Source organism: Cricetulus griseus, chromosome 3 (assembly GCF_003668045.3).
Source record: "Cricetulus griseus strain 17A/GY chromosome 3, alternate assembly CriGri-PICRH-1.0, whole genome shotgun sequence".
In the NCBI taxonomy this organism is placed as follows: domain Eukaryota; kingdom Metazoa; phylum Chordata; class Mammalia; order Rodentia; family Cricetidae; genus Cricetulus; species Cricetulus griseus.
In genome coordinates this window covers 97,250,877-97,273,904 of record NC_048596.1, presented here as the reverse complement: position 1 = coordinate 97,273,904, position 23,028 = coordinate 97,250,877, and the positions used below count along the sequence as shown (strand labels likewise).

The window sequence follows — 23,028 nt, the reverse complement described above, 5'->3', positions numbered from 1 at the left end:
GGAGGGCAAACTGGCTCCTTTTTTAATCATAGTTGGGCAGGGCTTATTAATATAAAGAATATCCCACCCTGTGTGGTGGTGCACACCTGTAATCCCAGCACTCAGAAAGCTGAAGCTGGCAGATCACTTGGAACTGCAGTTACACAGACTGCCAGACTGGGACACAGTGAGTTTAAGGTTGGCCTGGACTACACGGTCAGATCCTGCCGCAAAGCAAACCAAACATTATGAAAAAAATCTGCACGGCCATTCGATGGTTTAACTATACCATGAAACATACCATATGGTCACTATAATGAGTAAGGTAGATATAAGGGTGCTTACTTGGAAGGAAGCCCCTGATATGTATACGTGAGCATTTTTTTCTTTGGGGAAAAAAAAAAGGACAACAAACCCAAGACCTTGCATATAGAACATTGTGCATACATGTACTTAATGTATTATTCAGAGGCTCAATGGGAGAGTGCTTGTATAGCCTACACAAGGCTCTGGCTTTGACCTCCAGGACCGCAAAGAAACAGTTAATTATACTTTTGACAAAGGCACAGAAAGACACTTTATCACTGTCAGCTTCTTCCCATGGGCAGGAGTATGTAAGGCTGGAATGGTTGAGCAGAGAGAAGGGAGAAAGGGGATTTCATCATTCATACACTCAGCTTCTTAAAAATGGCATTACTTTGTGCTACTTTGTAATAAAATGCACCTGACCTAAGCCAGGTGGTGGTGGCGCAGCACTTGGGAGGCAGAGGCAGGCAGATCTCTGTGAGTTCGAAGCCAGCCTGGTCTCCTGGTCTACAGAGCTAGTTCCAGGACAGGCTTCAAAGCTACACAGAGAAACCCTGTCTCAAAAAAAAAAAAAAAAAAAAAAAAAAAAAAAAAAAAAAAAAAAAAAAAAAAAAAAGCACCTGACTTACTCTGTGGTAAAAATTAAAAATAAGCAGGTAGCTTATATCCATTAGGCCTGCATTTAGGAGGTGCAAGCAGGAGGGTCAAAGATTAAAGGTCATCTTTGGCTCAGCAACCAGTTCCAGGATAGCATGGGTATATGAAACCTTGTTTCAAACAAACAAACACAGACAAGACAGACAGAAAAAGGACAGCATGCAATGAAGCCACAGCATTGGTTTTGAGATGGCTGTTTCTGTTCTGACCTGAGACCACTGTGGGTCAGTGTGACCACCCTCAGGGGTGTCAGAGGCTGAGAGACTCCCCCATCCCTTGGTCCAAAAGACACTAGGTGTCAGGTAATGCTTACTAAAGGGTACAGATTAACATTCCAATTTTCCAGATGAGGAAAAAGAGACAGCAGCTTGCCCAGGGTCACCTCCAATATGAAGATTCCAGCCATGATGTCTCTCCTACTGGTGTCTGTGGGCCTCAGGGATGGACTTCAGGTATGGTTATCCTCCAGCAGCAGCAACAACAGTCTGGGGCACAGAGCTGCTGGCTTCTCTCAATCCCGGGAGGAGTAACAGAGGGAAGGATGTCCAGTGCTCCCTGGGAACTCACCTGTCCCTCCTAGGGACTCCTGAAAGCCTAGTCTTGGGGAGCTTGCAGCTGGTGGTTCCCAATCCTCCTCCCCTCCAGATGTATTTGGGGTTCTTTCTGCCTTTCTCAGTAGACAGGCCCTTTCTCAAAGCAGGGGGAAGCAGCATGACTGGATTCCCATTTTCCTAGGGACCGCCCTCTCAGTCCTTGATGCGCCCTTACCCTCAGGTTCAAAGTCACTCCATCACACAGCTAGACATTTCTAAAGTAACACCCCTGGACATGGCCCCAGCGTCCTTTGATGACCAGTATGCTGGCTGTGCAGCAGACATGACAGCGGCTCTGCCCGATCTCAACCACTCAGAGTTCCAGGCCAACAAAGTGTATGCGGATAGTTGGGCTCTGGCCAACACCGAATGGCAGAAGCGCAAGGCTTACGGGTCAACGTGGGGCCTCAGCCCAACCCTCTTGCCCCCGCCACCCCCGGGCTTCCGGGAAGAGCACGGGGTGGCGCTCCTTGCCTACACTTCCAGCAGCCCCCTGCACAAGGAATTCAACACCGCAGTGCGCGAGGCGGGTCGCTCTCGGGCCCACTACCTCCACCACTTCTCCTTCAAGACCCTCCACTTCCTGCTCACTGAGGCCCTGCAGCTGCTTGCGAGCCAGCGATCTCGCGGGTGCCGGCAGGTGTACAGGGGGGTGGTTGGCCTGCGCTTCCGGCCAGCGGGGCACGGAGCTACTGTTAGACTGGGGGGCTTTGCTTCTGCATCCCTCAAGAACACTGCTGCACAGCGATTTGGCAACGACACCTTCTTTGGTATCTGGACTTGCCTCGGGGCCCCGATCAGGGGTTACTCCTTTTTCCCTGAAGAGGAGGAGGTACTGATCCCCCCTTTTGAGACTTTCCAGGTGATCAATTCCAGCCGACCTGCCAAAGGTCCTGCACGCATCTATCTCCGAGCTCTGGGCAAACGCAGCACCTACAATTGCGAATATGTCAAAGGTGAGGAGCGCGCAAGGCCAGTCAGTCCTCCGAAAAGATGGACTTCCTGTATTTGGCAGGAGCTTTGGCAAATCCAAACCCCAAACCCCACCCCAGCCAAAGGATTCATACATAAATGATAAAAGACTGGAGCATAGCACATGGGGCTCACACCTGTGATACCAGCGCACAGCAGGTTGAGGCAACATGTGATTCCCAGGCAATAAAGGCGATGGGAGTTAGGAGAGGTTGGAGAGACAGACACATAATAGGTATGGAGGAGAGGTGGCCAGGGCCTTTGAAAGAACAGGCATATTTGGATCAGGCTGTTGTCCCAGCTGGAAGCTGGAAAAAGGAATTAATTTCTAGTCACAGTATTGACACCAGGGCATTTGTTGGCAGAGCTAAGTAAATGGGGAACGTGTACATGGCTTAGCAGGCAAAGGAGTTTTGCTGTGCAAGCCCTACTTCTTCAGTTCAGTCCCCAGAGACCATATAAAGATTGAAGGAGAGAACTGACTCCCCAGGACTGTCTCTGACCTCCACATACCCCATACCCTGGGAAGCACCCCTCCCCTTATCTCTCACACACTAGTAATAAATAGAATGAAGTTTAACAAAAGCAATTGAGTAAAACTCTCAGCCTTGAGAGCTGTAATTTTACCAGAGGGAATGGGAATTGTATGCAGGAGCCTATGCTGAGCAGGGCTGGGAATGAGATAGCAGGTGAGTGTGTGCCTCTAAGTTCCAGTCTGCCGGGGCCAGCCAACCTGTGGCAGGAGCAGGCCAGCTGTTCCTCCTCCATCCAAGCCAGAGGAAGAAAAACAAGGAAGCCTTTCTTAGCCACTGGTGGATTTTGGATTACTGCTCCTAGCTAAGTGAGACCTAGCTTTCATAATTAAGAGGCAGACAGTTGGCCCACACAGTGACCATTGCTGAAATGGGAGGAGGTCCAATGTAGCTCAGGTCCTACTTCAAATGGCATCATGAGCCAGCAGGAAGGCAGGCCAAGAACACAAACCAGCGCCTCCCTGTCTGGGACAGGGCATAGGAAAATGAGCTGGGAGTGTGGCAAGGAGGCAGTTACAGGCTAGAGAGCAGGAGCGGGACAGAAAGAGATGCTGGCTTACATGGTTGCTTCCCTTCTGTCCTCAGGGCTCAGGTCAAGTGAATGTGATCTAGGGAAGTCCTCCCTAAGGGTGCAGTTACAGAGAATCAGGGTTTGGTCATCAGAGCTCTGAGGGTCCTGGCCAATCAGAGAGCTACTGAAGCATTGATCTTTCTTTCCTTTCCTTCCTTCCTTCCTTCCTTCCTTCCTTCCTTCCTTTCCTTCCTCCCTCCCTCTCTCCCTCCCTCTCTCCCTCCTTCCTTCCTTTTTTTCTTCCTCTCTTTCTTTCATTCAGAAAAGAGGTGCATATCGGGGCCCTGCAAGTTGGATAGCTCAGGTAAGCAGTGAAGCTGTTTGAGCAGGCTGTCCCGGGGCTGGACCCTCACTAACTTCCCTCTTACTCTTATAAACCCACCTCTTTACCTAAGAAGGGAGTCCCTAGGGATGTGCATGTGTGTAGGTGGCTCTGCAGCCGCCTCCCTCTGTGCCTCTCAGAGGAGGGCCACTGCCAAGCCCTGTTTCAGGCTGCTGCTAGACTACAGGAGAGGCGGTTCCCTGCAGTGTTCTCCCTTGGGCAGACACCAAGTTTCCCAAAGTGTCCCTGTTACTGTCCTCAGGGCTGCTTCAGACATGCTTTCCAAGGACTGTACTCTAGTCTGGGCTCTGATGTAACTATTCTTTCCATCAGCCTCAGTTTCCTAGTTTGTAATAGGCAAGTAGGATAAAAAGACACCTGTATCTCTTTCAACTGTGTGTACTCTTGTACACCTACTGTGCCAGGGCCTGCCTGGGCCAACACTTATTTAGGTGGGAATAGGCCACTTCCAAAGAAGAATTACCTGCACCATCCCACCCCACTCCACCCTGCCATCTCCCAGCTACACTTCCTACTCTATCGCCAGCACTCTCTCCTTCCAGGATCTGTAACCAGTAGGCAGCAAAGATACTCAGCCTCTGTTCCTTCCACTTTCCCTGACATAATAGTACTAGGAGGTCCAGGCTTTTTATGCCATGAATCCTCAGCACAGTTCAATGACACTGGTACAGTTTATTATTTATTTTCCAGAATGGGCTTCTCTGTGATGCCCTGGTTGGTCTGGAACTCATTCTGTAGACCAGGCTGGCCTGGAACTCACAGAGATCCACCTGCCTCTGCCTGTGCCTCTTCCTCTGCCTCCCGAGTGCTGGGATTAAAGGCGTGTGCCACCTCACTCAACATCAGCCACTTTTATAGAGGACAGAAAGTAGCATCCAGTCCTTCACCACACAGCTCGTGAGGAGTCATGTCTATAGCCTGACTGCAGAGCTGAACTGTGAACTGCCCACCATGACAGTCCCTACCCTCTGCCACACAGCAGTCTACCAGTAATTCTGGAATGCTGTTCTCATTCCAGAGAATGAGACCAGAAACACAGTGCAGTGACTTGGTCAAGGTGGCAGTTTGACCAGAAGCTGGGTCTCCAACTTCAAACCAGACCTTTGGTTTTGTTTTTGAGACAGGGGAGTTTGCTTCGTAGCCCAGGTTGTCCAAGAACTCATGTGCAGTTCTAACCTAGCCAGGTGGCAGAACTTTCCAGGTAGCCATTCCAAGAGAATAGGCCATTCCCTTGCCTTAGTTAGCTTCCTGAGTGCTAGGATGCTGGCCAAGCAGACCACCGTATCCCGAGTGGGCCTCTACAATCAGGTGGTGCATCATTTGAGACACTGGGAAAGTTTAGCCCCTTTGGCTCCACATTCCCACTCATCACTACTTCGTCCAGGGTGTGGATGGAGGGGCCAGATTCAGCATCACTAGATCTCAGCTCTTTGCCCTCCAGGCTCATCCCCAGTGCAGTGTAGTGTCTCCTTTGTGTCAGCAGGTGGCAGGGGTTAGAGCTGATTGATCTCTGGATGTGGGACTATGGCCCTCACTGGTCTCTTATCCTCTTGTTTCGGCTCACTCTGCCAATCTCTGCCTTTCATCTTCATGTCCTCACACTGCTCCTAAATCTCTTCTCCTCCCATAGCCCCGGGCTCCATCTCTGCCTCCTGTTCTCTCCTGCTGCTGCTCTGGCTCCTTGTGCTGAGGGCCCTTCCAGAGAATCCAGGCCTCCTGTGACCTATCATATGTTGAACTGGCCCTGCCTGAGGAATGTTGGTCACCTGTGCGCTTTAAGTATAGCGGGATCCTGGTGAATCAGGGAACTCTGGGACCTTCCATGGCTTCCAAACTTGGTGATGGTGGAGACACAGAAGAGAATTTGGAGACTGAACCTGGTTCAGGGCTGTAGGAGTGGGACTGACTAGGACAGGCAGAGACTGACTTGGAGCCAGAAGACTTCAACTCATGGTGTGTGATGATGCAGGAGAGCACTTGGCCATGTAGGGACATGCCCGGGTCACTTAATTCTTCCCATGGCTACCTGGAAAGTTCTGCCACCTGGCTAGGTTAGAGTACTTATTGGTCCCTGAGCTATTATTGGTCAGACTGAGTACTATTGGTCAGACTGAGCTTCTTATGGGTAAGGATTGGGAAGAAGGCACAAAGAAAATGCCAGAAGCTGTGTGACAATAAGAAAGCAACAAATCCTATCAGCGGTGATCCCCACACTACCCCTACCTGGGCAACTCTTGCGCTCTGTAAATGTCGGTGTGTGAGACAGGGTGGCTGTGTCTAACTAACTGTAAGGATGGACAGCAGGGGAAATGACAGATAAAGTTTTAGGCCCTCTCTCAGGGTCCTGTGAAATTCCAGTCTTTTTTTTTTTTTTTTTTTTCTGCTGTTGTTACCAGAAAGGTCATTTCTGGGCTGGTGAGATGGCTCAGCAAGTAAGGGTTTGGCTCATCATCAAACCTGATAACTTGAGTTTGATCCCTGGGTCTCACAAGGCAGAGGGAGAGAACCAACTATCCACATTGTTCTCTGACCTCCACAAATGTACTCTGGTGCATGAGCGTGCAGACACACACACACACACACACACACACACACACACACACACACACACACCTAATTGTGATTTTTTAAAAAGATACAATTTTTGCATTGATCTGTGAGTACTGAAATTCCTATCTATAAAGACAAACCTGGATCCCCAACTTCTGGACCCTAAGGAGAAGACAGGGCATGGAGGAGGTTCTGGGCATACTCTCATTTATTATGGATTGAAACTCTGGGACAAAAATCTGCATTTCTTTCTGTTCTGGAAACAAACTAGACAGTATATTTCCATCCCCTAGAGCCTTAGCAGAGAAAAGCAAAGTGAGTATCTGTAACGGCAACTGCTAAGGAAGACAAGAAAATGTGTAGCTTTGCCTCTTTAATGAGTAACTTACACTCTAGCCAGGAGTAGTAGCACCTGCCGACACCTGCCTCTGGAGAGGCAGAGGCAGGTGGGTCTATGTGAATTCAAGGCCACCCTGGGCTACATAGCAAGTTCTAGTCAAAAGGGGGTACATAGTGAGACTCTGACTCAACAAAATAAAAATAACCTGAATCCTCCCAACTCAGTTATAATTCCAAGTGTAGACATGGGTGGTTATTATTCTGGAGCTCAGGCTGTTCTTGAACTTATGGCAGCCTCCTGTCTCAACCTCCATGTGCTGGGATTACAGGAGTGCACCAGCTTGCTCAACTGACATTGAGTCTTATTCTCCAAGTCTGTACCTTGACCTCAACCATATTGTAATTAAGGGAGAGGCAGGCTTTGGATCCCCCTCAGTTAGAGCTTGAAGATCACAAAGGCTGTTTGTGGATTGTGAGGTCAGAAGTGCTGGACCTGAAAAGCTGTTCTTGACTCTTAGCAGTAGTTTGGGGAGAGACTGGCTGGCCTATCTGAGTCCCAAAAAATCAGCTGGGTTTTGTCATTCCTGCCTGGTGGTGTTGAGGTGACCACAGTTCCCTAAGATCCAGTTCCTGGCCCTCACAGGGCTTGGACCAGTACCAGGAGGCTCATGACTAGAGCCATGCAGAAGAAGATGCCTAGGAAAAAGCGGTCCATCACTCGAGCCAGGCGCTTCCAGTCTTCATGGCAGCGCTGGGCAGCCCTGTGGCTGCGGAAGGTGCTGGCAATGGAAGCCACATGATGCAGAAGGGCTTCCTGATGGCATAGACACCGTGGCTCATGACAAGGCCCTGCTGGGAGACCAGCTGGAGGCTGGAGGCTGGGGGCTGATTCCAGTGGCCTGGACTGGCCACAGGGCTCCCCTCGTTCCCGCACACACAGGCCTCTGGCCAGGTGTTGCAGCAGGAGGATTCGAGCCCAGGCAGGAACTGGATGTGCACTAGGGCCACAGTAATGCAGATTCATGATGAGGATGGTAAGAGCTGTGGAGAACGTGACCATGGTCATGGTGGCCATGTAGTACTTCCCTGTGGGACAGAGAGCATTGTTGAGCCCCAAGCAGGAAATGAAGACAGTTGAGCTTCCCAGCTGCCTCATCATAAATAGGAAGAAGGCCAGCACCATTCAAACACAACGAGGAGAAGGATGTAGATAAGGTTAAGTTCTCCCCTCTTCTCATTCCTATTAGGGCTTTGATGATATCTGCTACCTAATTATTTTCCCCACTGGAGGGTCAGATTATGGGTGGGAATAGGTACTGATCCTTTCTGTACATCTGGAATAAGCTATTGGTTACTCACGGGTTCATAGTGAGGCTCCTGTGAGTGAACAAATGTCAAGTGCACAGGAAAATTGCCAGGCGCACAGGCATCACTCACTACAGTTCGTTTATTATGACATTCGGGACCAGACCTTCCTCCATCAAGGCTCCTTTGCGCCTCTAACGATGAGGGGCTGTTCTCTCAGACAGGTCTAACCTTTGGCTCCCTCTCACCTGCAGCTGTCACTTTGCTGACCCAGTGTCCATTCCCCCATGCTCTCAGGCTCACCGATGAGTGGCACACTCTCTGCAGGCGGCATGCTCTCTGCCAGGATCAGCTGAAATACGGTGAGCGCCAGGAGCACGGTGACACCCAGAGACACCTTTTCCCCAGAGTCAGCGGGCAGGTGGAAGGCCAGTGGCGCCAGCAAGGAGATGAACACACAGGGCAGCAGCAGGTTGCAAACGTAGGCGGCAGCACGGCGTCGCAGAAGCAGCGTGAAGGTCACATCCGGGTAGGGCTCCGAGCAACAGCCGTAGGTGAGCACACGCCTGCGCGCCGGCATGCCCAGCACGCGCCACTCAACGTTCTCCACGAAGTCAGCCAGACTGGCAGACGATCCTCGGGGCCGCACGTCCAGCTGGTGCCCACCGTGAGTCCATGAGCCGAAGGTCAGGCCGCAGCGCTGCGCGTCGAACGGGAAGGCAGACACGTCCACGCGGCACGAGCTGCGTGTTATGGCTGGTGCGTCCCAGCGCACGGCGCCATCGTGCCGAACAACCACATTGGTGCTGGCTGAGGCTGGTGGCTGGGTATCTGCCCTGTGAATAGGCAGGACAGGATTCACCGGGGCCCATGGACAAGGTGGATCTATTGTCACTATGGTGGATCTATTGTCACTGGTTGGGCTTTAGTGACCAGGGCTGCACTGTTAGACTCACTTCAATCTTTGACAGTCTAGAGAAGGCAACACCTGTGGGCTTGGAGGGGCCAGGAGCAGAGTATAAAAAGCCTCTGCAAAACCCAGAGGTAGAATTGAGCCTCACACTGTCCTAGGGAGTCATTTGTAGAATTCATTAGGGGGACCCAGAAAGATACACAATGCTGTGTTGGCTGGGAGATGAAAAGCACCTAAAGGTGGCATAAAAGAGTACCCCCAAGGACTAGACCATAGGCTGGTGAGATCTCCAGTGGTTTCTGAGCTTGGAAGGGTAGAGTTGCCACATAGCAGCACTTGGACCCAAGACAGTTCTCTTTGAGAGCTATAGCTGCCTTGGACCACATAGCTGGTTCCCTGCAGACATCCAGCATGAGTTGACCTGAGACAACTGAAAATTCCATGGAGTGGCAGAGCTTCTTAGAGGGGCCCTGGCGCAAGTTTCCAAGGCATCTTAGCAACTCTATTAGGAGTTGGGAGGGAACCCAGAGCATGTCAAGGGCAGATGGGCAACTCTAAAGAGAAGTGGGGCAGACAGGCCGTACTTGTTGTAGAGTACGATGTCTGGTCGCCACACTAGACTGCTGGGAATGCGGATTGCATCCAAGTCACCATAGGCTTTGGGGTCCCAGTGTAAGTAGGCATCTGTCCACTCCTGCCGGATCCACAGGTACAAGGTCAGCACCTGGTTCCGTTCATCCTAGCAAGGGCAGGCAATGGACATGTATATATACACACACTGTCTCCTTCATGCACACTCACAGGGCTCTCTGGTCAGTACCCACAAACCCAGCTTGCTCAGCCAGCCCAGTTCCCAAAAAGGCTTGAATTTGTGTGCCCTTGGTAGGCTCTTAAGTCTCCATTTCATCAGTTAATCCCTCCAATAATTCCTGCTTGGGGAGGTGGGAGTTCAATAAATTCTAGTGTGTAAAGTCTTGGGTGACCAATGGGTACACAGAAATTAACGGCTATTATCATTATTAACATTGACGCATAGGAAAGGGATAACTAGGAGATGGCCCTTCTTCCCTTGATCTGTACCACTACCACATCATACCATATCGATGATCTGAGACAATGTCACCTCCAGGGTCACATTGAGAGTCTGGTCTGTGTCTGCCACAGGTCTCAGGGCACTTGTATAGTTGGCAAACAGGTCACGAAACAGCTTGTGAGCCAGTCTCCCCTCTGCTCCCAGGCACTCTGGAGGATGAATGAGAATGATGGTCCACCTTTGTAGTTCAGGGGCCTCTGTTTGCATCCTCCATGCCCAACTTGGGGCCTCATCACCTGGTTCCATGGGCTCACATGCTTTTGGAGGTGGTAGTGTGTGTGACTCATGTGTGCTCAGATGTATAGAAGTCAGAGGAGGGCATTAGATATCTGCCTGCCACTTTCTACCTTATTCTCGAGACAGGTCTCTCACTGGACTTGCAACTGGCCCCTTTTCAGTAATTCTGGCTCAGGTTCTAGGTGTTTGTGGCCACACCTGGCTTCTCACATAGTTACTGCCCACCACCGTCACTCCATCTCATCAGGAAGGTTTCTTACTCTTCAACACCCCCCCCTTGTATTCCCCCTGATAGCTTGTTCTCAGCAGGCACTCAAGAGAAAGGTGGAGATAGGTGGGGGTTTGGGGTGGACAGGAATTACAAGTGTCAAAAGAGGACTGGTTCCTACCTGCAGGAATAAAGAGCAGGAGTAGAAATCCCAGGCCGAGGTGGTGGCTCTTGGTCCCCATGGTCCTACCACAGCCACAGGGTGGGCAACATTTCAGGACAGATGTAGGACAACGGTCCAGCTGGCAGGGATGATATGTACAGTACCTAGAAATCAGAAATTAAGGTACTTACCACCCTTAATTCTATGCCTGGCCCCTGGCATCTGCTGTTTTTCCTCTCTGCTGTTCTCAGCTTCTCTGGCCTCAGCTGTACTTCTCTCTGTCTCAATTTGCATCTTCCTCTGTAATGGTCTTGGTCTCTGCCTCTTAATCTCCTTTCTTTCCACTCTCTTTTCTCCTTTTACATGCCCTCCCACCCCCATCCATCCCCTGTACCTGGGCTCTGAGCTAGCCTGCTGCTTTCAGCAGAACAGAGCCAAGAACTTTATCAGCACTAAGGGGTCTGAGGCACAGGAAAGCAGCCCTTCTTCATTGACTTCATTGTTTTATTAGCTTAATTGCAGAGCTGGCATATCGGTGTCCATGGGAACAGAGCAACTGAAACTGACACTCTAGAATGCTGGGCCCTAAATTATTCAAATTCTTCGAATCAGCATGAAGGCTCATCGTGGGGGTTGGGAAGTTTAGAGATATTAGGATCTGAAGGTGCAAAATTTGAGGCTTTGCAGGTATGTGGGGCTGGGGTCTGAGGGTGAGAACTGTGTGTCCTAGGCTCAGCTACATTCATGGCTTGAATTCTGGAGGCTCCCTTTAGACCAGCAGCTTTCCTCCCAGTGAAGGACTGAACACCTTAGACTCAGGTCAGGTGTTTAGTGCCAGTAAACTGACTGCCCTCCTCATGGTCGCGGAGTCTTAGACCACTTCAGATGGTCCTGTGGAGCAGGAATGCAGTGTATACCATTTCCTCAGTCCCTATAGTCATTCCAGGCCAATACTTAGTTTTCCCAGTGTCTAATACAGCAGGTGGGAGGGGCTGGTTAGGGTTATGGTTAAGGATTAGAGGCTAAGGGTTAGTAAGGTCATGCAGTCAAAAAGAAGGCATATATTTCAGAATCCTGTGTATTGGGAGATGACATTGAACTTCTTTCAGCTTCCACCTCCCAAATATTTGCATTACTAGTTTATGTGCTGACCTTGAAAACCCAATGTAGTCAAGGGTTCAGGACTCTCCTGACTCCACCTCCCAAGTGCTGGGATATAGGCATATACCATCATGCTTTTTCTGCAGTGCTGGGGACTAAACTCATGCATGCTAGGCAAGCACTCTAACAAACTGAACTGCAAAGCAACCTTCCTTTTTTACTCATAGAAATGCTTTTTGGAACCTCAGCTCACACCTGTTTAATCCAGAAAGCCCCATTCCTGTCTTCTTTCTCCAAGCCCTCAGAGAAGGCCGAACAAAGGAAAGGCACCAAAAAGCCCACTTCTACATTCTTGGCGGCTCCTCCCCTCAAAATACCAGCAGCTCAAGTTCCTGGTGAGGCATTCTAGCTTTTGACCATACTTGGGCACAACGCCAGCTTGTGGCAGACATGTCATCACCCCAGATCATCACTCCTCACCTACAGGCTGTATAAAGCTGCCTGCTTTGGTTCCAGGGTGCAACTTCTCCTGCCTTGATTTCTGGAGAACTCACTCGGGAATTGCTTTGCTCAAACCTGTTCTTTTACTTTTTCAATTTAACTTCATCTGGCTTGCTGTATCAGTGGAGAAACTATTATCAGGGTACAGAAAACCTATTAATAGCATTTGTCCTAAGAGCAAGTATTTCCCATACCAATAATCTTCAATGCTGCTAAAACCACTAGCCATTTCTGTAGCATTCGTTTTGAAAAACACCTCTAGCACAAGGAAAGCAAGCATTCTGTCAGAAGCTCCCAGTTGTCGAGGGAGGGGATTACCAGATGACTAATCCCTTGCCTTGGGGGTCCAAACTGAGGACTCCCGGCAAGGTAGACACCTTGTTCTTTTATCCTCCAATTCTGTGAATTTGCTGGAATTTGCTCTTGCCTCAGGCCAACAAGAAAGGAGTGACTGACTCAAGGTTTAACAATATGCAGAACAGAGCAGAAAGCTCTGAATAGAAAATATATTCAGTGGAATAATTTGAACTCAGAATCTATGTGCATAAATTTGTATTAGTAACTTCCTTGTCCCTAAATCTGCTCTTACAAAAAACCCTTTGGGCTGAGATGTAGCTAAACTGTAGGGACCTTGCCTATATCATGCAAAGACCCTGGGTTCAATTCCCACCACTGCAAGGAAAAAAAAAAGTGTGGACTCCTTTGAATCTCAGTTCAGCACTAACTGTTCAAACCTTTGACAACTTTTGGAGTTGGCTCTTGCCTTCCTCCTGAGGCAGGATCCTCCAGTACCTGCTACCTTTTCTAGCCTAGATAATAAATTGTATACAGGTAAAAAGTTCTCAAAGAATTTTTAAAGAGTGCTGCCAGGGACAACAGAATGCACTCACATGCAGGCAAAACACTATATACATAAAAAATAAAATCTTAAAAAAGTACTGGGATTACAGATGTCTGCTAACAAGTCTGTTTTTTGTTGATTGATTTATTTCGAGACGGGGTTTCTCTGTGTAGCTTTGGAGTCTATCCTGGCACTCGCTCTGTAGACTAGGCTGGCCTCCAACTCACAGAGATCTGCCTGCCTCTGCTTCCTGAGTGCTGACAAGTCTGGGTTTTTATGTGGATTCTGAACTTGGATTGGCAGGCTTGTGTGGCTAGTGCTTTGACAGGCTGAACTAACTCCTTAGTCCTCTGTTCTCTTTAATTTAACATGTTCCCATTTAGATTAGGAGTGTCAGATTCCTCCAACACATAGAGAAAGTCGATACCACCAAGAATATTATAAACATCTCATTTTATTTTTTTAAGAAAGTAGCTTCAGAAAGAGGAAAATAATCTAGATCATTTATATATATATATATATTTTTAATAAAAACCTTTACATAATCTTCATGCATAAAGACCCAGGGGTGGCCATATTATCTGTGACAGCCCCAAGATCAGCTGTCTCAGGCCATAGCCTGGGACTCCCCACAGCCAGCAGCAATGTGGTGAAGGCCTTCTACCTGTCCCTAGGGCCCAGCCAGGCCTGTCTTAGTGACAGTTTTACCTTCTGAGAATGTGGGTGAAAGGTGGGAAATGCTTGGTTAGATGGAAAGGCTGAGAGGAACACCTTTCACATTGTTTATCCAAACTCCTCTGGCAGATCCAGGAAAATGACTGATAAATCCAGGGCCATAGCAATTCAGAGGCTTCCCAGAGACACATTCTCTGTGGTCTGGGCCACTGCACATGATAATAGGGCAGGTATAGTGTCACAGGATATACAAGGCATGAAGAAAAGAGCCTTGAAGATCTCTGCTTCCATGGCAGACAGCCCCTTCTATCTTAAACATGTCAAAGAACAAGGTCCAACCTTCTTCACTCCCAAACCCAGTAAATCAAGAACTCTTCAGTGACAAATGTGTTAGGGGCAGACATTCAGGCATCTATCAGACATTTGTTTCGTCACCTGTCTCGCTCCTTTCAAGAAGAGCTGCAGTGGTTGAAGTTAGGCCTTGGCATGGGGTGTGTGCCATAAGACTCAGAACTTTGGGTGTGGAAAAGAATTCCCTGTTTTTTGGGAGGTTCTGCCAAAGAGGTTTTATTGACCATTTTTCAAAAGAAAAAGAAACTGAATGGTCTTCAAGTTGGTAAGTGGAGACTTGTTTGTTTGTTTTTTTTTTTTTTTGCTTCCAAAAGCCCTTGTACGGTATGTTCAGTATTAGGAAAAACCCTGAACAACTAGAAGATGCTGCACAGGGCAGCAGAAAGGGAGGGAGGATTCCACATCAACCCAGAGACTGGCGAACAGTGTCAATTCTAACAATGCTAGGGACTGTGTGTAGTGAGTGTGAAAGGGCATGAATGTGATGGCAAGAGCTGGGATCACTGGCTCCCAACAGTCAGTTCTCGAAGGTAGGACTGTGTGAGGCCACGGAGTTCCTCCAAGGCATAGTCCTCAGGCATGGGGAGCCTGCCAATGTGGGGAGCCAACAGACGCAAAGGGACTCGTTGAGGATCTAGTGTTGCATTGGAGGTGGCATCAGGAGCATGCTGCAGGCTCAGTACTACCCGAAGCAAGTTGGCAACACGCTTGGCCATATCTAGAGGGAAAAATCACAGTGAGTGCTGACGCCACAGTGTGGGTGCCATAATCATAAAGACAGCAAGTAAGCCACAAGCAAGTAGAGCCCACATGCTTACCTGACTGAGCCAGGCGGTCCTTGGCATTGTAACATGGAATCTGCTCTATCCGGTTGCATAGTGAGGTCACTTTGGTGTGTAAGTGCTCTAGTTCATAACCTGAGCAATCCACCTGCAGGGAAACAAGACCAGTAAGGATAAAAGAAACTTTTACCTCAGTCCACCCACAGATTACACAAAATCCCAATGACAACTGACAGGAGGCAGGAGAAAAACCAACAAGCTTGTAGCAGCACCTGTGTTACCGCTATGTCACCTAGTTGCTGAAGACAAGAGAAATTATACTTAGCCTTGGGCTGGACAGGTCTTGAGATCTTGACTCACAAAACACATCATTTTGACAAAGCATCAAAAACCTTTAGGGTAAAACTGGTTCAGAGAAACTAAGAGATGGTATTCAAACCATCATTTACTTTAATGTCCTTATTCTAAGTTCATATCCCTTACTAAAGCAGTGCAGGACCTCCTCAATCTATACACTCTCCTGATCCACCCCTATTGTTCTAATGATAGTCAATGCTAGCCCAATATACCAATCTTCCAGTTCCGGGGCATGGCTTTTGCTGTAGTGTGGGCCACCATTACTTCTCACCTCAAACTACTTAGGAGCTTAGCCATACTACTGTTAGTGGTACCCTCTACATCCAATTTGTGAGCATTTTATAACCATTTGGTTTTTGAGATCTAGTCTTGATATGTAGCTCCAGCTGGCCTGGCTGGAACTCATTGTGTATTACAGGCTGGTCCCCAACTTTCCACTATTCTCCTGCTTCAGCCTTGCCAATGCACCTGGCTCAGAGACATTAAAGAGAAAAAACAAACAAACAAACAAACAAACAAACTAATTTACTTTTATCCATTACTTATACTCTGAATACTTTGTAGCAACATCCTGTCTATTTGCTTCAACCTAGACTCTGTTATCCTATCTTTCTCACTGCAGAGCACCCAAGATCTCCAACCATCTCCCTTTCTACAGGTTTACTCAAGATGCTTTCCCAGATGCCTTTTGTCCATGGAACTGTGTACTTATTGTCTGTGAATGTGTTGCCATAGGAGCAGGTGTAGGTCAAAGGACAACTTGTAGGTGTCAATTCTCTCCTTTCACTGTGTCTGTTTTGGGGGCTGAACTCAGGTCCTCAAGCTCGACTACAAGCACTTTTATCTGCTGAAGCCATCTGATCAGCTCTGGAACTCACTTTGAAGAAGCCTTGCAGAATTCACATACTATTACTGACTTTAAACAGCAGCAAACAAAATGAGGTCTTTGCTTTCATGAACTTTACAAACAAGAAAATATCAAGTAGTAATTAACCTTGAAGAATCAATCATAAGCTATGATAAGCTGTGGGTATAAAGAAATTGGGTGTCTATTTCAGAGTAAGGGGTGTCAAGAGAAGCATCCTTGGGGAGACCAGATGTAAGCTGAGACCTTCCTAATAAGAGAAGGCCAATCCTTCCAGGTAAAGCAAACAGCCAAGCCCTGTAAGGTGGAGAGAGTTTACATGTAACACATGAGATAAAGAGGAAAATAGCAAGACAGAACTGGGAAGGTTTGTTTTTGACGTTTAAAGATTTATTTTTATTTTGTTCATGTAGAGGAGAGAAGAGGGTACTGGATCCCCTGGATTAATAATGGTTGTGAGCCATCATCATGTGGGTACTAGGACCTGAACCTCTCTCTTCAAGTGCAGCAAGTACTCCTAACTGCTGAGCCCCAAAATAGAGATTTTTAGTGAAGACTGTGTTTCATTAAGTTATGAATGTGGATATTGAGCTATACTGTAACTGACTCCCCTCAGATTAGATCAGGTTCTCCTTTTGGTCCTGGCATTTTGTCAGGAATCCATGGCAAATCTTTTCCTTTACTTTATGGTAATTTCTGGCTTACTTGTATATGTCCTCCCCTACTGAATCAGTATTTTAGTAAGCAAAACCATACTGTTTACCTCCACAGCTCCTAAATCCATCACAGTCCTCAGCATTTTTGGGGTTCTTAATGAACTGATTTCAACTAGAGAGGCTTCTCCAGTGACGCCTGAATTATGCCCATTATATGCCTGACCCAGAGCTAGGAATTAGAGGTGGATGAAAATAGGAGCAGTGTGTGTAAGGTACTATGCCAAAGCCCTGTGCCTATTTTGTGTCACCTCCATGAAAACCCTGTTGGGTACAGTCCATGCCACTGTCTACTCTAACTTTCACTCCCTACAGCCCTCCTGGGGAGATAGAGCGGAAAGGTTAATTAACTTACTCTGTCAATGTGAGAAACCAAAATTGAATCTAAAGTTTGACCTGAGCAGCTTGAGCTCTGAAACTCTATACTCAATGGTATGTAACCTCACAACAGAAAAGATCTCCTCCAAAAACTTCAAGAACATAAAGATGTGAAAAAAATGTAGCATGATCTGGCAGGTACAAAAAACGTACTACAAGTTTTGGTAGCAAGGAAGAGTACAGCTCACACTTTCCAGGGGAAAAAGAAGAAGAGCTGGCCAATGAGATGGTGCAGCAGATAAAGGTGTTTGTTTGTTCCCAAGCCTGATGAACTGAGTTTGCTGCCTACTCCCACAACTTATCCTTGGATCTCCACACCTGCGCTAATGTGTGCATCACATTCACTTTCCTCTCTCTTTCTGAAAGCATAATAAAATATACCAGAAAAGTATACTAAAAACATACCAAAAAGGGCTATCCTGGGCTACACAGTGAGTTCCTGGCTGGCCTAGGTTATAGGGTAAGACTAGCTAAAACAAACAAACAAAAACCTCAAGTCCCGAAAGGTGGTGGCGCACGCCTTTAATCCCAGCACTTGAGAGGCAGAGGCAGGTAGATCTCTGTGAGTTAGAGACCAGCCTAATCTACAGAGGGAGTTCCAGGACAGCCTCCAAAGCCATATAGAGAAATCCTGTCTTGAAAAACACACAACACAAAACAAAAAAACCCCCAAAGTCCTATCTTCAACAGCATTATTATACATACCTATGAATTTACATTTTTTTTTGCTAAAGTTTCACACTGCCTGGACTGGCTTCATACTTCCCAATGCTGTATGTGTGCCACCATGTTTTCTTTTGCATTTTACAGCATGGCTTTTGTGTTGTTCTTGGGAATAGCCTCTACATAGTCTGCCTCTTAGTCCAGGAACTCAGAGACCCGCCTGCCTCTGCCTCCTGAGCGCTGGTGTTAAAGGCACGCACCACCACAACCTGCTACAGTATGGTTTTCTGAAATCTCTCATTTTAAGTGCCTATGAAAAGGAAAACTAGACAGTGGTTTGAGGAATTTTTTAGGTACCTGTTGAATACGGTGGAGCATTTCAATTACTCGAATATAATCCAGGTAAACAAGCCCAGATGTTTCCCAGTCTTGAATTAGGCTGCTGAGCTCTGGAGGTGCCAGATCTTCTAAGAACCCCTTCAGGTAATCATAGTTCTCATTAATTATGGCATCTGAAGAAAAAAACATTGGCTTCAATGTATAAGGCGTGGTTCACACAGTATAGAGAACGAGGCATACATTTAAGGCAGGCAGGAAGGAGAAGGAATGCTGTTTTTCAAAATTTCTAAGCAGATGTTATGGAGGACCTTCTGGATTTAGGCTTTGGAGTAGCTGTCTCTGGTGGTGCTGGTCAACATTCCCACATGCAAGCAAAGAGCTCAGTGCACAGCAAGGACATCTGTGGCGGACGGTGACTACAACAGTATTTGCCATGTTTCACTGTTGCTAGCCCCTCATCCAGACCAAGCCTCTTCTGTAGTGTTTTGGTGGAACCTCGATCTAAGCCTGCCACGTACTGTACCAAATATCATTTCTGCCTCGAATACCATGAGGGCTCATAGGTTAGAAAACAAGGGGTAATTCCAGAAGATGTAGGCCCTTGCACTCACCAGAAGCGAGGTGCCTGATGACTAGTTTGTGGCAGCGGTTCCAGTGGCCAGCTTTAAACAAATAGAGGGCCTCCAAGTGCTTATTGGATTCCATGTGTGCTCGAACTGCTTTGGCCTCATGAATCCACTCAGCAGGCACACAAAGCTTCTCCACAAGGAAAGTCTCCTTTGCCCAGGACTCAGGGGTCTCTGACAGCTGGCAGTGCCGAGTAAGCAGCTCTCGAACAGCCTTCTCACGCATGCTATGGGGAAGAAAAAAAGCTGGAATAGCATCCTAGTCATGGAGAAGGCTAAGAGTGGTCCCTTGGACAGTTACTCAAATGGGCAATCTCCATTTTTAGGAGACTACTTCAAACTTAAAAAGCAAATGAAACCACAAAGTCAGTATTTTAAATTATGACTTCTTAAAATATTTATTTTTATTGTGTACATGGGTGTGGTCGTATGTATGTGCACATGAATGTAGGTGCCCTTGGACGTCAGAGGCGTTGGATTCCCCCAGAGCTAGAGTTACTACAGGAAATGTGAGCTGCCCAACACAGGTGCTGAGAACTGAATTCAGATCCTATGGAAAAGGAGCTTTTAACTGCTGAGCCCCACCACTCTCAGGCCTAGAGTCTTGAGATTATCACATGGCTGTATCAACTGCTCTAAGCAATAACTTCCTGAATGGAACCTGAAAAGACTGAATCATTAGGTATACTCACTGGGTTCAAAGGCTTTTCACTCACCCTGAGTTCTCAATGTGCAGGAAGACAAAGATGGCCCACTCCCAGAGTCCTTCACTTTCCAGTTGGCCAGCATAACTGGCCTGCAGTACACCCTCACATTGTTCAGAGAGATGGGTATAGTTAAGAGCCCGCAGCACTTCCCAAAGGTGCCAGCTCAGACGGTAGTCCAGAGGATCTGCAGTTATGCTTCGAGGTTCCAACAGCTGATTAAGATCGTAATGCCTGAGGACAAAAAAGTATTCAGTTAGGATGCTCAGCTAGCATATCATCTATACTCAACAGGTCAGTAATACTAGACACCTCTGTCATGAGGGGGTGCCATCTAACAGGTTTGATGCTAGTATTCTAATAGATGAACTTTCACCGTTTCTGTCGTCCCCCCTTCCCCCCCACTTTTTTTGTGACAGGGTTTCTCTGTGTAGCTTTGGAGCCTGTCCTGGAACTCACTCTGTAGACCAGGCTGGATTTGAACTCTGCCTCCCTCCCAAGTGCTGGAATTAAAGGTGTGTGCCACCAAAGACTGGCAATTTCAGTCATTCTAATGTAGAAGTACTGAGTGATGGTTCTACTCTATGTACTTATCCATTAAAGCTTTTCTCTTTTATTCTGAGCAGGATAAATAACAGGAATAAAACGCAATGAAACCAAACACTGGTTCTTTAAAAGACCAATAAAATCCTAATTGCATAGACAATGAGAAAATAAAAATCACCAGTATCAGGAATTCATGATTATTATAGATTCTATAAATATTTTAAAAGCATAAGAAAAAGCTATGAATAATTTTTTCTGCTATTTTTTGAGATAGCCCTGTCTGTCCTAGAACTTGCCATGTAGACCAGGATGGATGCAGAGATCCACCTGCCACTGCCTCCTGAGTGTCGGGACTAAGGTGCATCCCAATGCTCAGCTACTGTGAAAAACTTTAAATATTTTACTTCACTAAACCACAGAAATGATCACAACCTGACTTGTGGATAAATAAAAATGTCAAAAGTTCTATAATTATAAGCAAGTTATATACTGTTGAAACTTCAGCAAACTGAAACTTAGAAAGGTGTCCTCTAACTCACATGCACCAATATGCTCATGACTTGGAAAAAAAAAAAAAAAATCCACAACTCTAGTTCTGGGTAATCTGACATCCTCTTCTGACTTTTAAGGGCACCAGACATTGGAGTGTTGCATTTATTATACACAGCCCAAAACAGTCATACACATAAAATACAATAATTAAATCTAGGCCAGCCATGATGGGGCACACTTGTCCCAAGCACTCATGAGGCAGAGGCAGAAGCAGGCTCAAGGCCAGCATGGTCTCCATAGAGAGACCCTGTTTTAAAAACAAACCACCCAGTCTGGTCTACTTCTAGAGAAACCCTGTCTCAAAAAACCAAAGAAACCAAAACCAAACAAACCACCAAACCATCAAATAACCAAAAAAGCAAGAAGATTTAAATAGATGGTAGCAAAAAATAGATGAATGTTAAATTTTATTTATACATGTACTACAATTTCTATATTTTGTTTTTTTTAGGACAGTGTTTCTCGGTGAAACAGTCCTGTACAATTTTTATTTTATAACTAACACTAATATTCTGTATTTAAAGAAAGCATCTGGAAAAGTAGAAATAAGCTGTGGCCTATTAGCTGTGAACAGAAAAAAGAAAACAAAAAAATCCTAGTTAATTCTAACAAAGTTGTGTTCAAGGCTAGCCTAGGCTACATAGAGTGCCAGCCTATTTAGAGACCCAGTCTCAAACTATCAAAATAAAGACAAATAAATATATCAAAATAAATACATAAAATACACAGAGAATATCACTACATACTATATTAAGTTCTGAAGTGGACAATAACAATTAGAGATTTTATATATCACTAGTGAAAATGTAAAGTAACAATTACTTTTTTTTAGATGGGTCTTGGTATGTTGCCTGGTAAACTGAAACTTATGGACTCTAGTGAAGCTTTCATACTTCAGCTGCCATAGTAGCTTGTGCCAAAGACCAGGCTTATTACAGCTAGTTATGTAAATAAATATTCATAGCATCTTTATCTTTCACAGTCAAACCAACAATATCTAACTATTTACCAGCAAATCGACATGAACTTATAAAAAAAAATCTACAAAGTCAAAACAAATATCCCTTATATTAACATGGCTAAATCCCACTATTATGCTCAGTGATAAGAAGCCAGACACAAAAGAGTACAGAATGAATTCAAATATGTCAAAATTAATTTATAGTAACACTCCACCACACACTGTTGTTTAGGACTAGGATTAATTGATTAAATCAATCAACTAAACTCCCTAGATCATATTAGGAAGTTTCTGGAGGTGATAGCAATGTTTCAGTTGGGTTGGTAATTACTGTGTGATAATGTCTATCCAACTGCATAACTTATTTATATGTAAATTGTATCTCAATGAAATTGATTGAAGCAATTACCATGCCTGGTCCTGGTTTACCTGTCACTATAGAGTTTTAGAAGATGGAAGCAAACATCCTGAAGTGGTCTCCGTGTGTCTTTTTCTTCCTCTACCACACAGCCCAAACCTTCCAGGTATGAAGGAAGAGGGGAACAGGCATATTTATCACCCTCAGAAGTATTCTGAAAAGTAAGAATTTGATATAGCAATAAAAATGTTGCTAGTTTTTTCAATTAGTATTATGTCTCAATTATTCAGACACCTGTATTAAGGATGCTGTAAGGCTTAAAAGAACCAAGGATTTTTAACCTTTTTTGACACACCTGTTTTCAATCTGGTAAAGACTTCGAATAGCTCACTAGATTCCCACACTTGTCCACTCTTGGTCACAAGTCTTTTTTCTCTTCCTTTTTTTGTGAAACAAGGTATTTTTATGTCAGAGGTTCTCAACCTTCCCAATGCTGCAACCCTTTAGTTACAGTTCCTCGTATTGTGGTGACTCCCTGTCATAAAACTATTTTTGTTGCTATTTCATAATTTTGCTGTTAGGAATCATAATATAAATATCTGTTGATTCTGATGATCTCTTTTTTTTTATTTTTTTCCTTTTTTTTGGTTTTTTCGAGACAGGGTTTCTCTGTGGCTTTTGGAGGCTGTCCTGGAACTAGCTCTTGTAGACCAGGCTGGTCTCGAACTCACAGAGATCTGCCTGCCTCTACCTCCCGAGTGCTGGGATTAAAGGCATGCTCCATCAACGCCTGGCTGATTCTGATGATCTTAGGTGACTCCTAAGTTTCATTTGACCACTCCCCACCTCCAAAGGGGTTGCAACCCACAAGTTGAGAACAGTTGCTCTATGCAGCTGTAGGTGTTGTGGAACTCACAAAGATCTGCCTGTCTCTGCCTCCCCAGTGCTGGGAT

General features: G+C 46.3%; 4 protein-coding genes across 7 annotated transcripts in view; 1 reads left to right on the top strand and 3 right to left on the bottom strand.

Moving 5' to 3' along the window:
- The window catches only part of Folr1 (folate receptor alpha), a 349,146-nt gene that overhangs the window by 252,396 nt on the left and 73,722 nt on the right, over positions 1-23,028 (bottom strand).
- Art1 (ADP-ribosyltransferase 1) lies at positions 1,332-5,676 on the top strand. The gene is made up of 4 exons (XM_035442332.1): positions 1,332-1,394; positions 1,717-2,491; positions 3,874-3,915; positions 5,585-5,676. The coding sequence occupies exons 1-4, from the start codon at positions 1,332-1,334 to the stop codon at positions 5,674-5,676; spliced, it is 972 nt and encodes a 323-aa protein (XP_035298223.1).
- On the bottom strand, positions 7,002-11,076 carry Chrna10 (cholinergic receptor nicotinic alpha 10 subunit). The gene is made up of 5 exons (XM_027407863.2): positions 10,781-11,076; positions 10,158-10,303; positions 9,646-9,800; positions 8,452-8,984; positions 7,002-7,929 (listed from the first exon to the last, which is right to left on the bottom strand). Exons 1-5 carry the CDS (start codon positions 10,839-10,841, stop codon positions 7,481-7,483), a joined length of 1,344 nt encoding a protein of 447 aa, XP_027263664.1. The 5' UTR covers positions 10,842-11,076; the 3' UTR covers positions 7,002-7,480.
- Nup98 (nucleoporin 98 and 96 precursor) overlaps positions 14,520-23,028 on the bottom strand; it is an 82,006-nt gene continuing 73,497 nt past the window's right edge. For all 4 annotated transcript variants that reach the window (XM_027407858.2, XM_027407859.2, XM_027407860.2 and 1 more), the window contains exons 28-33: positions 22,147-22,289; positions 19,671-19,892; positions 18,940-19,181; positions 18,347-18,501; positions 15,050-15,161; positions 14,520-14,949 (exon numbers count right to left, since the gene is read on the bottom strand). In XM_027407858.2, the coding sequence (XP_027263659.1) occupies positions 14,732-14,949; positions 15,050-15,161; positions 18,347-18,501; positions 18,940-19,181; positions 19,671-19,892; positions 22,147-22,289 (1,092 nt within the window). In that variant the 3' untranslated portion in view covers positions 14,520-14,731. The remainder of the gene's footprint in view (positions 14,950-15,049; positions 15,162-18,346; positions 18,502-18,939; positions 19,182-19,670; positions 19,893-22,146; positions 22,290-23,028) is intronic.

Bases quoted from the DNA above. Each gene is read 5' to 3' on its own strand.
- Art1 (XM_035442332.1), top strand. From the start codon at position 1,332: ATGAAGATTCCAGCCATGATGTCTCTCCTACTGGTGTCTGTGGGCCTC. The intron at 2,492-3,873 runs GTGAGGAGCGCG...TCTTTCATTCAG, and splicing joins CAATTGCGAATATGTCAAAG to AAAAGAGGTGCATATCGGGG. The intron at 3,916-5,584 runs GTAAGCAGTGAA...CTCCTCCCATAG, and splicing joins CTGCAAGTTGGATAGCTCAG to CCCCGGGCTCCATCTCTGCC.
- Chrna10 (XM_027407863.2), bottom strand. From the start codon at position 10,841: ATGGGGACCAAGAGCCACCACCTCGGCCTGGGATTTCTACTCCTGCTC. The intron at 9,801-10,157 runs GTATGATGTGGT...TGCCCTTGCTAG, and splicing joins TGTCTCAGATCATCGATATG to GATGAACGGAACCAGGTGCT. The intron at 8,985-9,645 runs GTACGGCCTGTC...GCCTATTCACAG, and splicing joins GACATCGTACTCTACAACAA to GGCAGATACCCAGCCACCAG.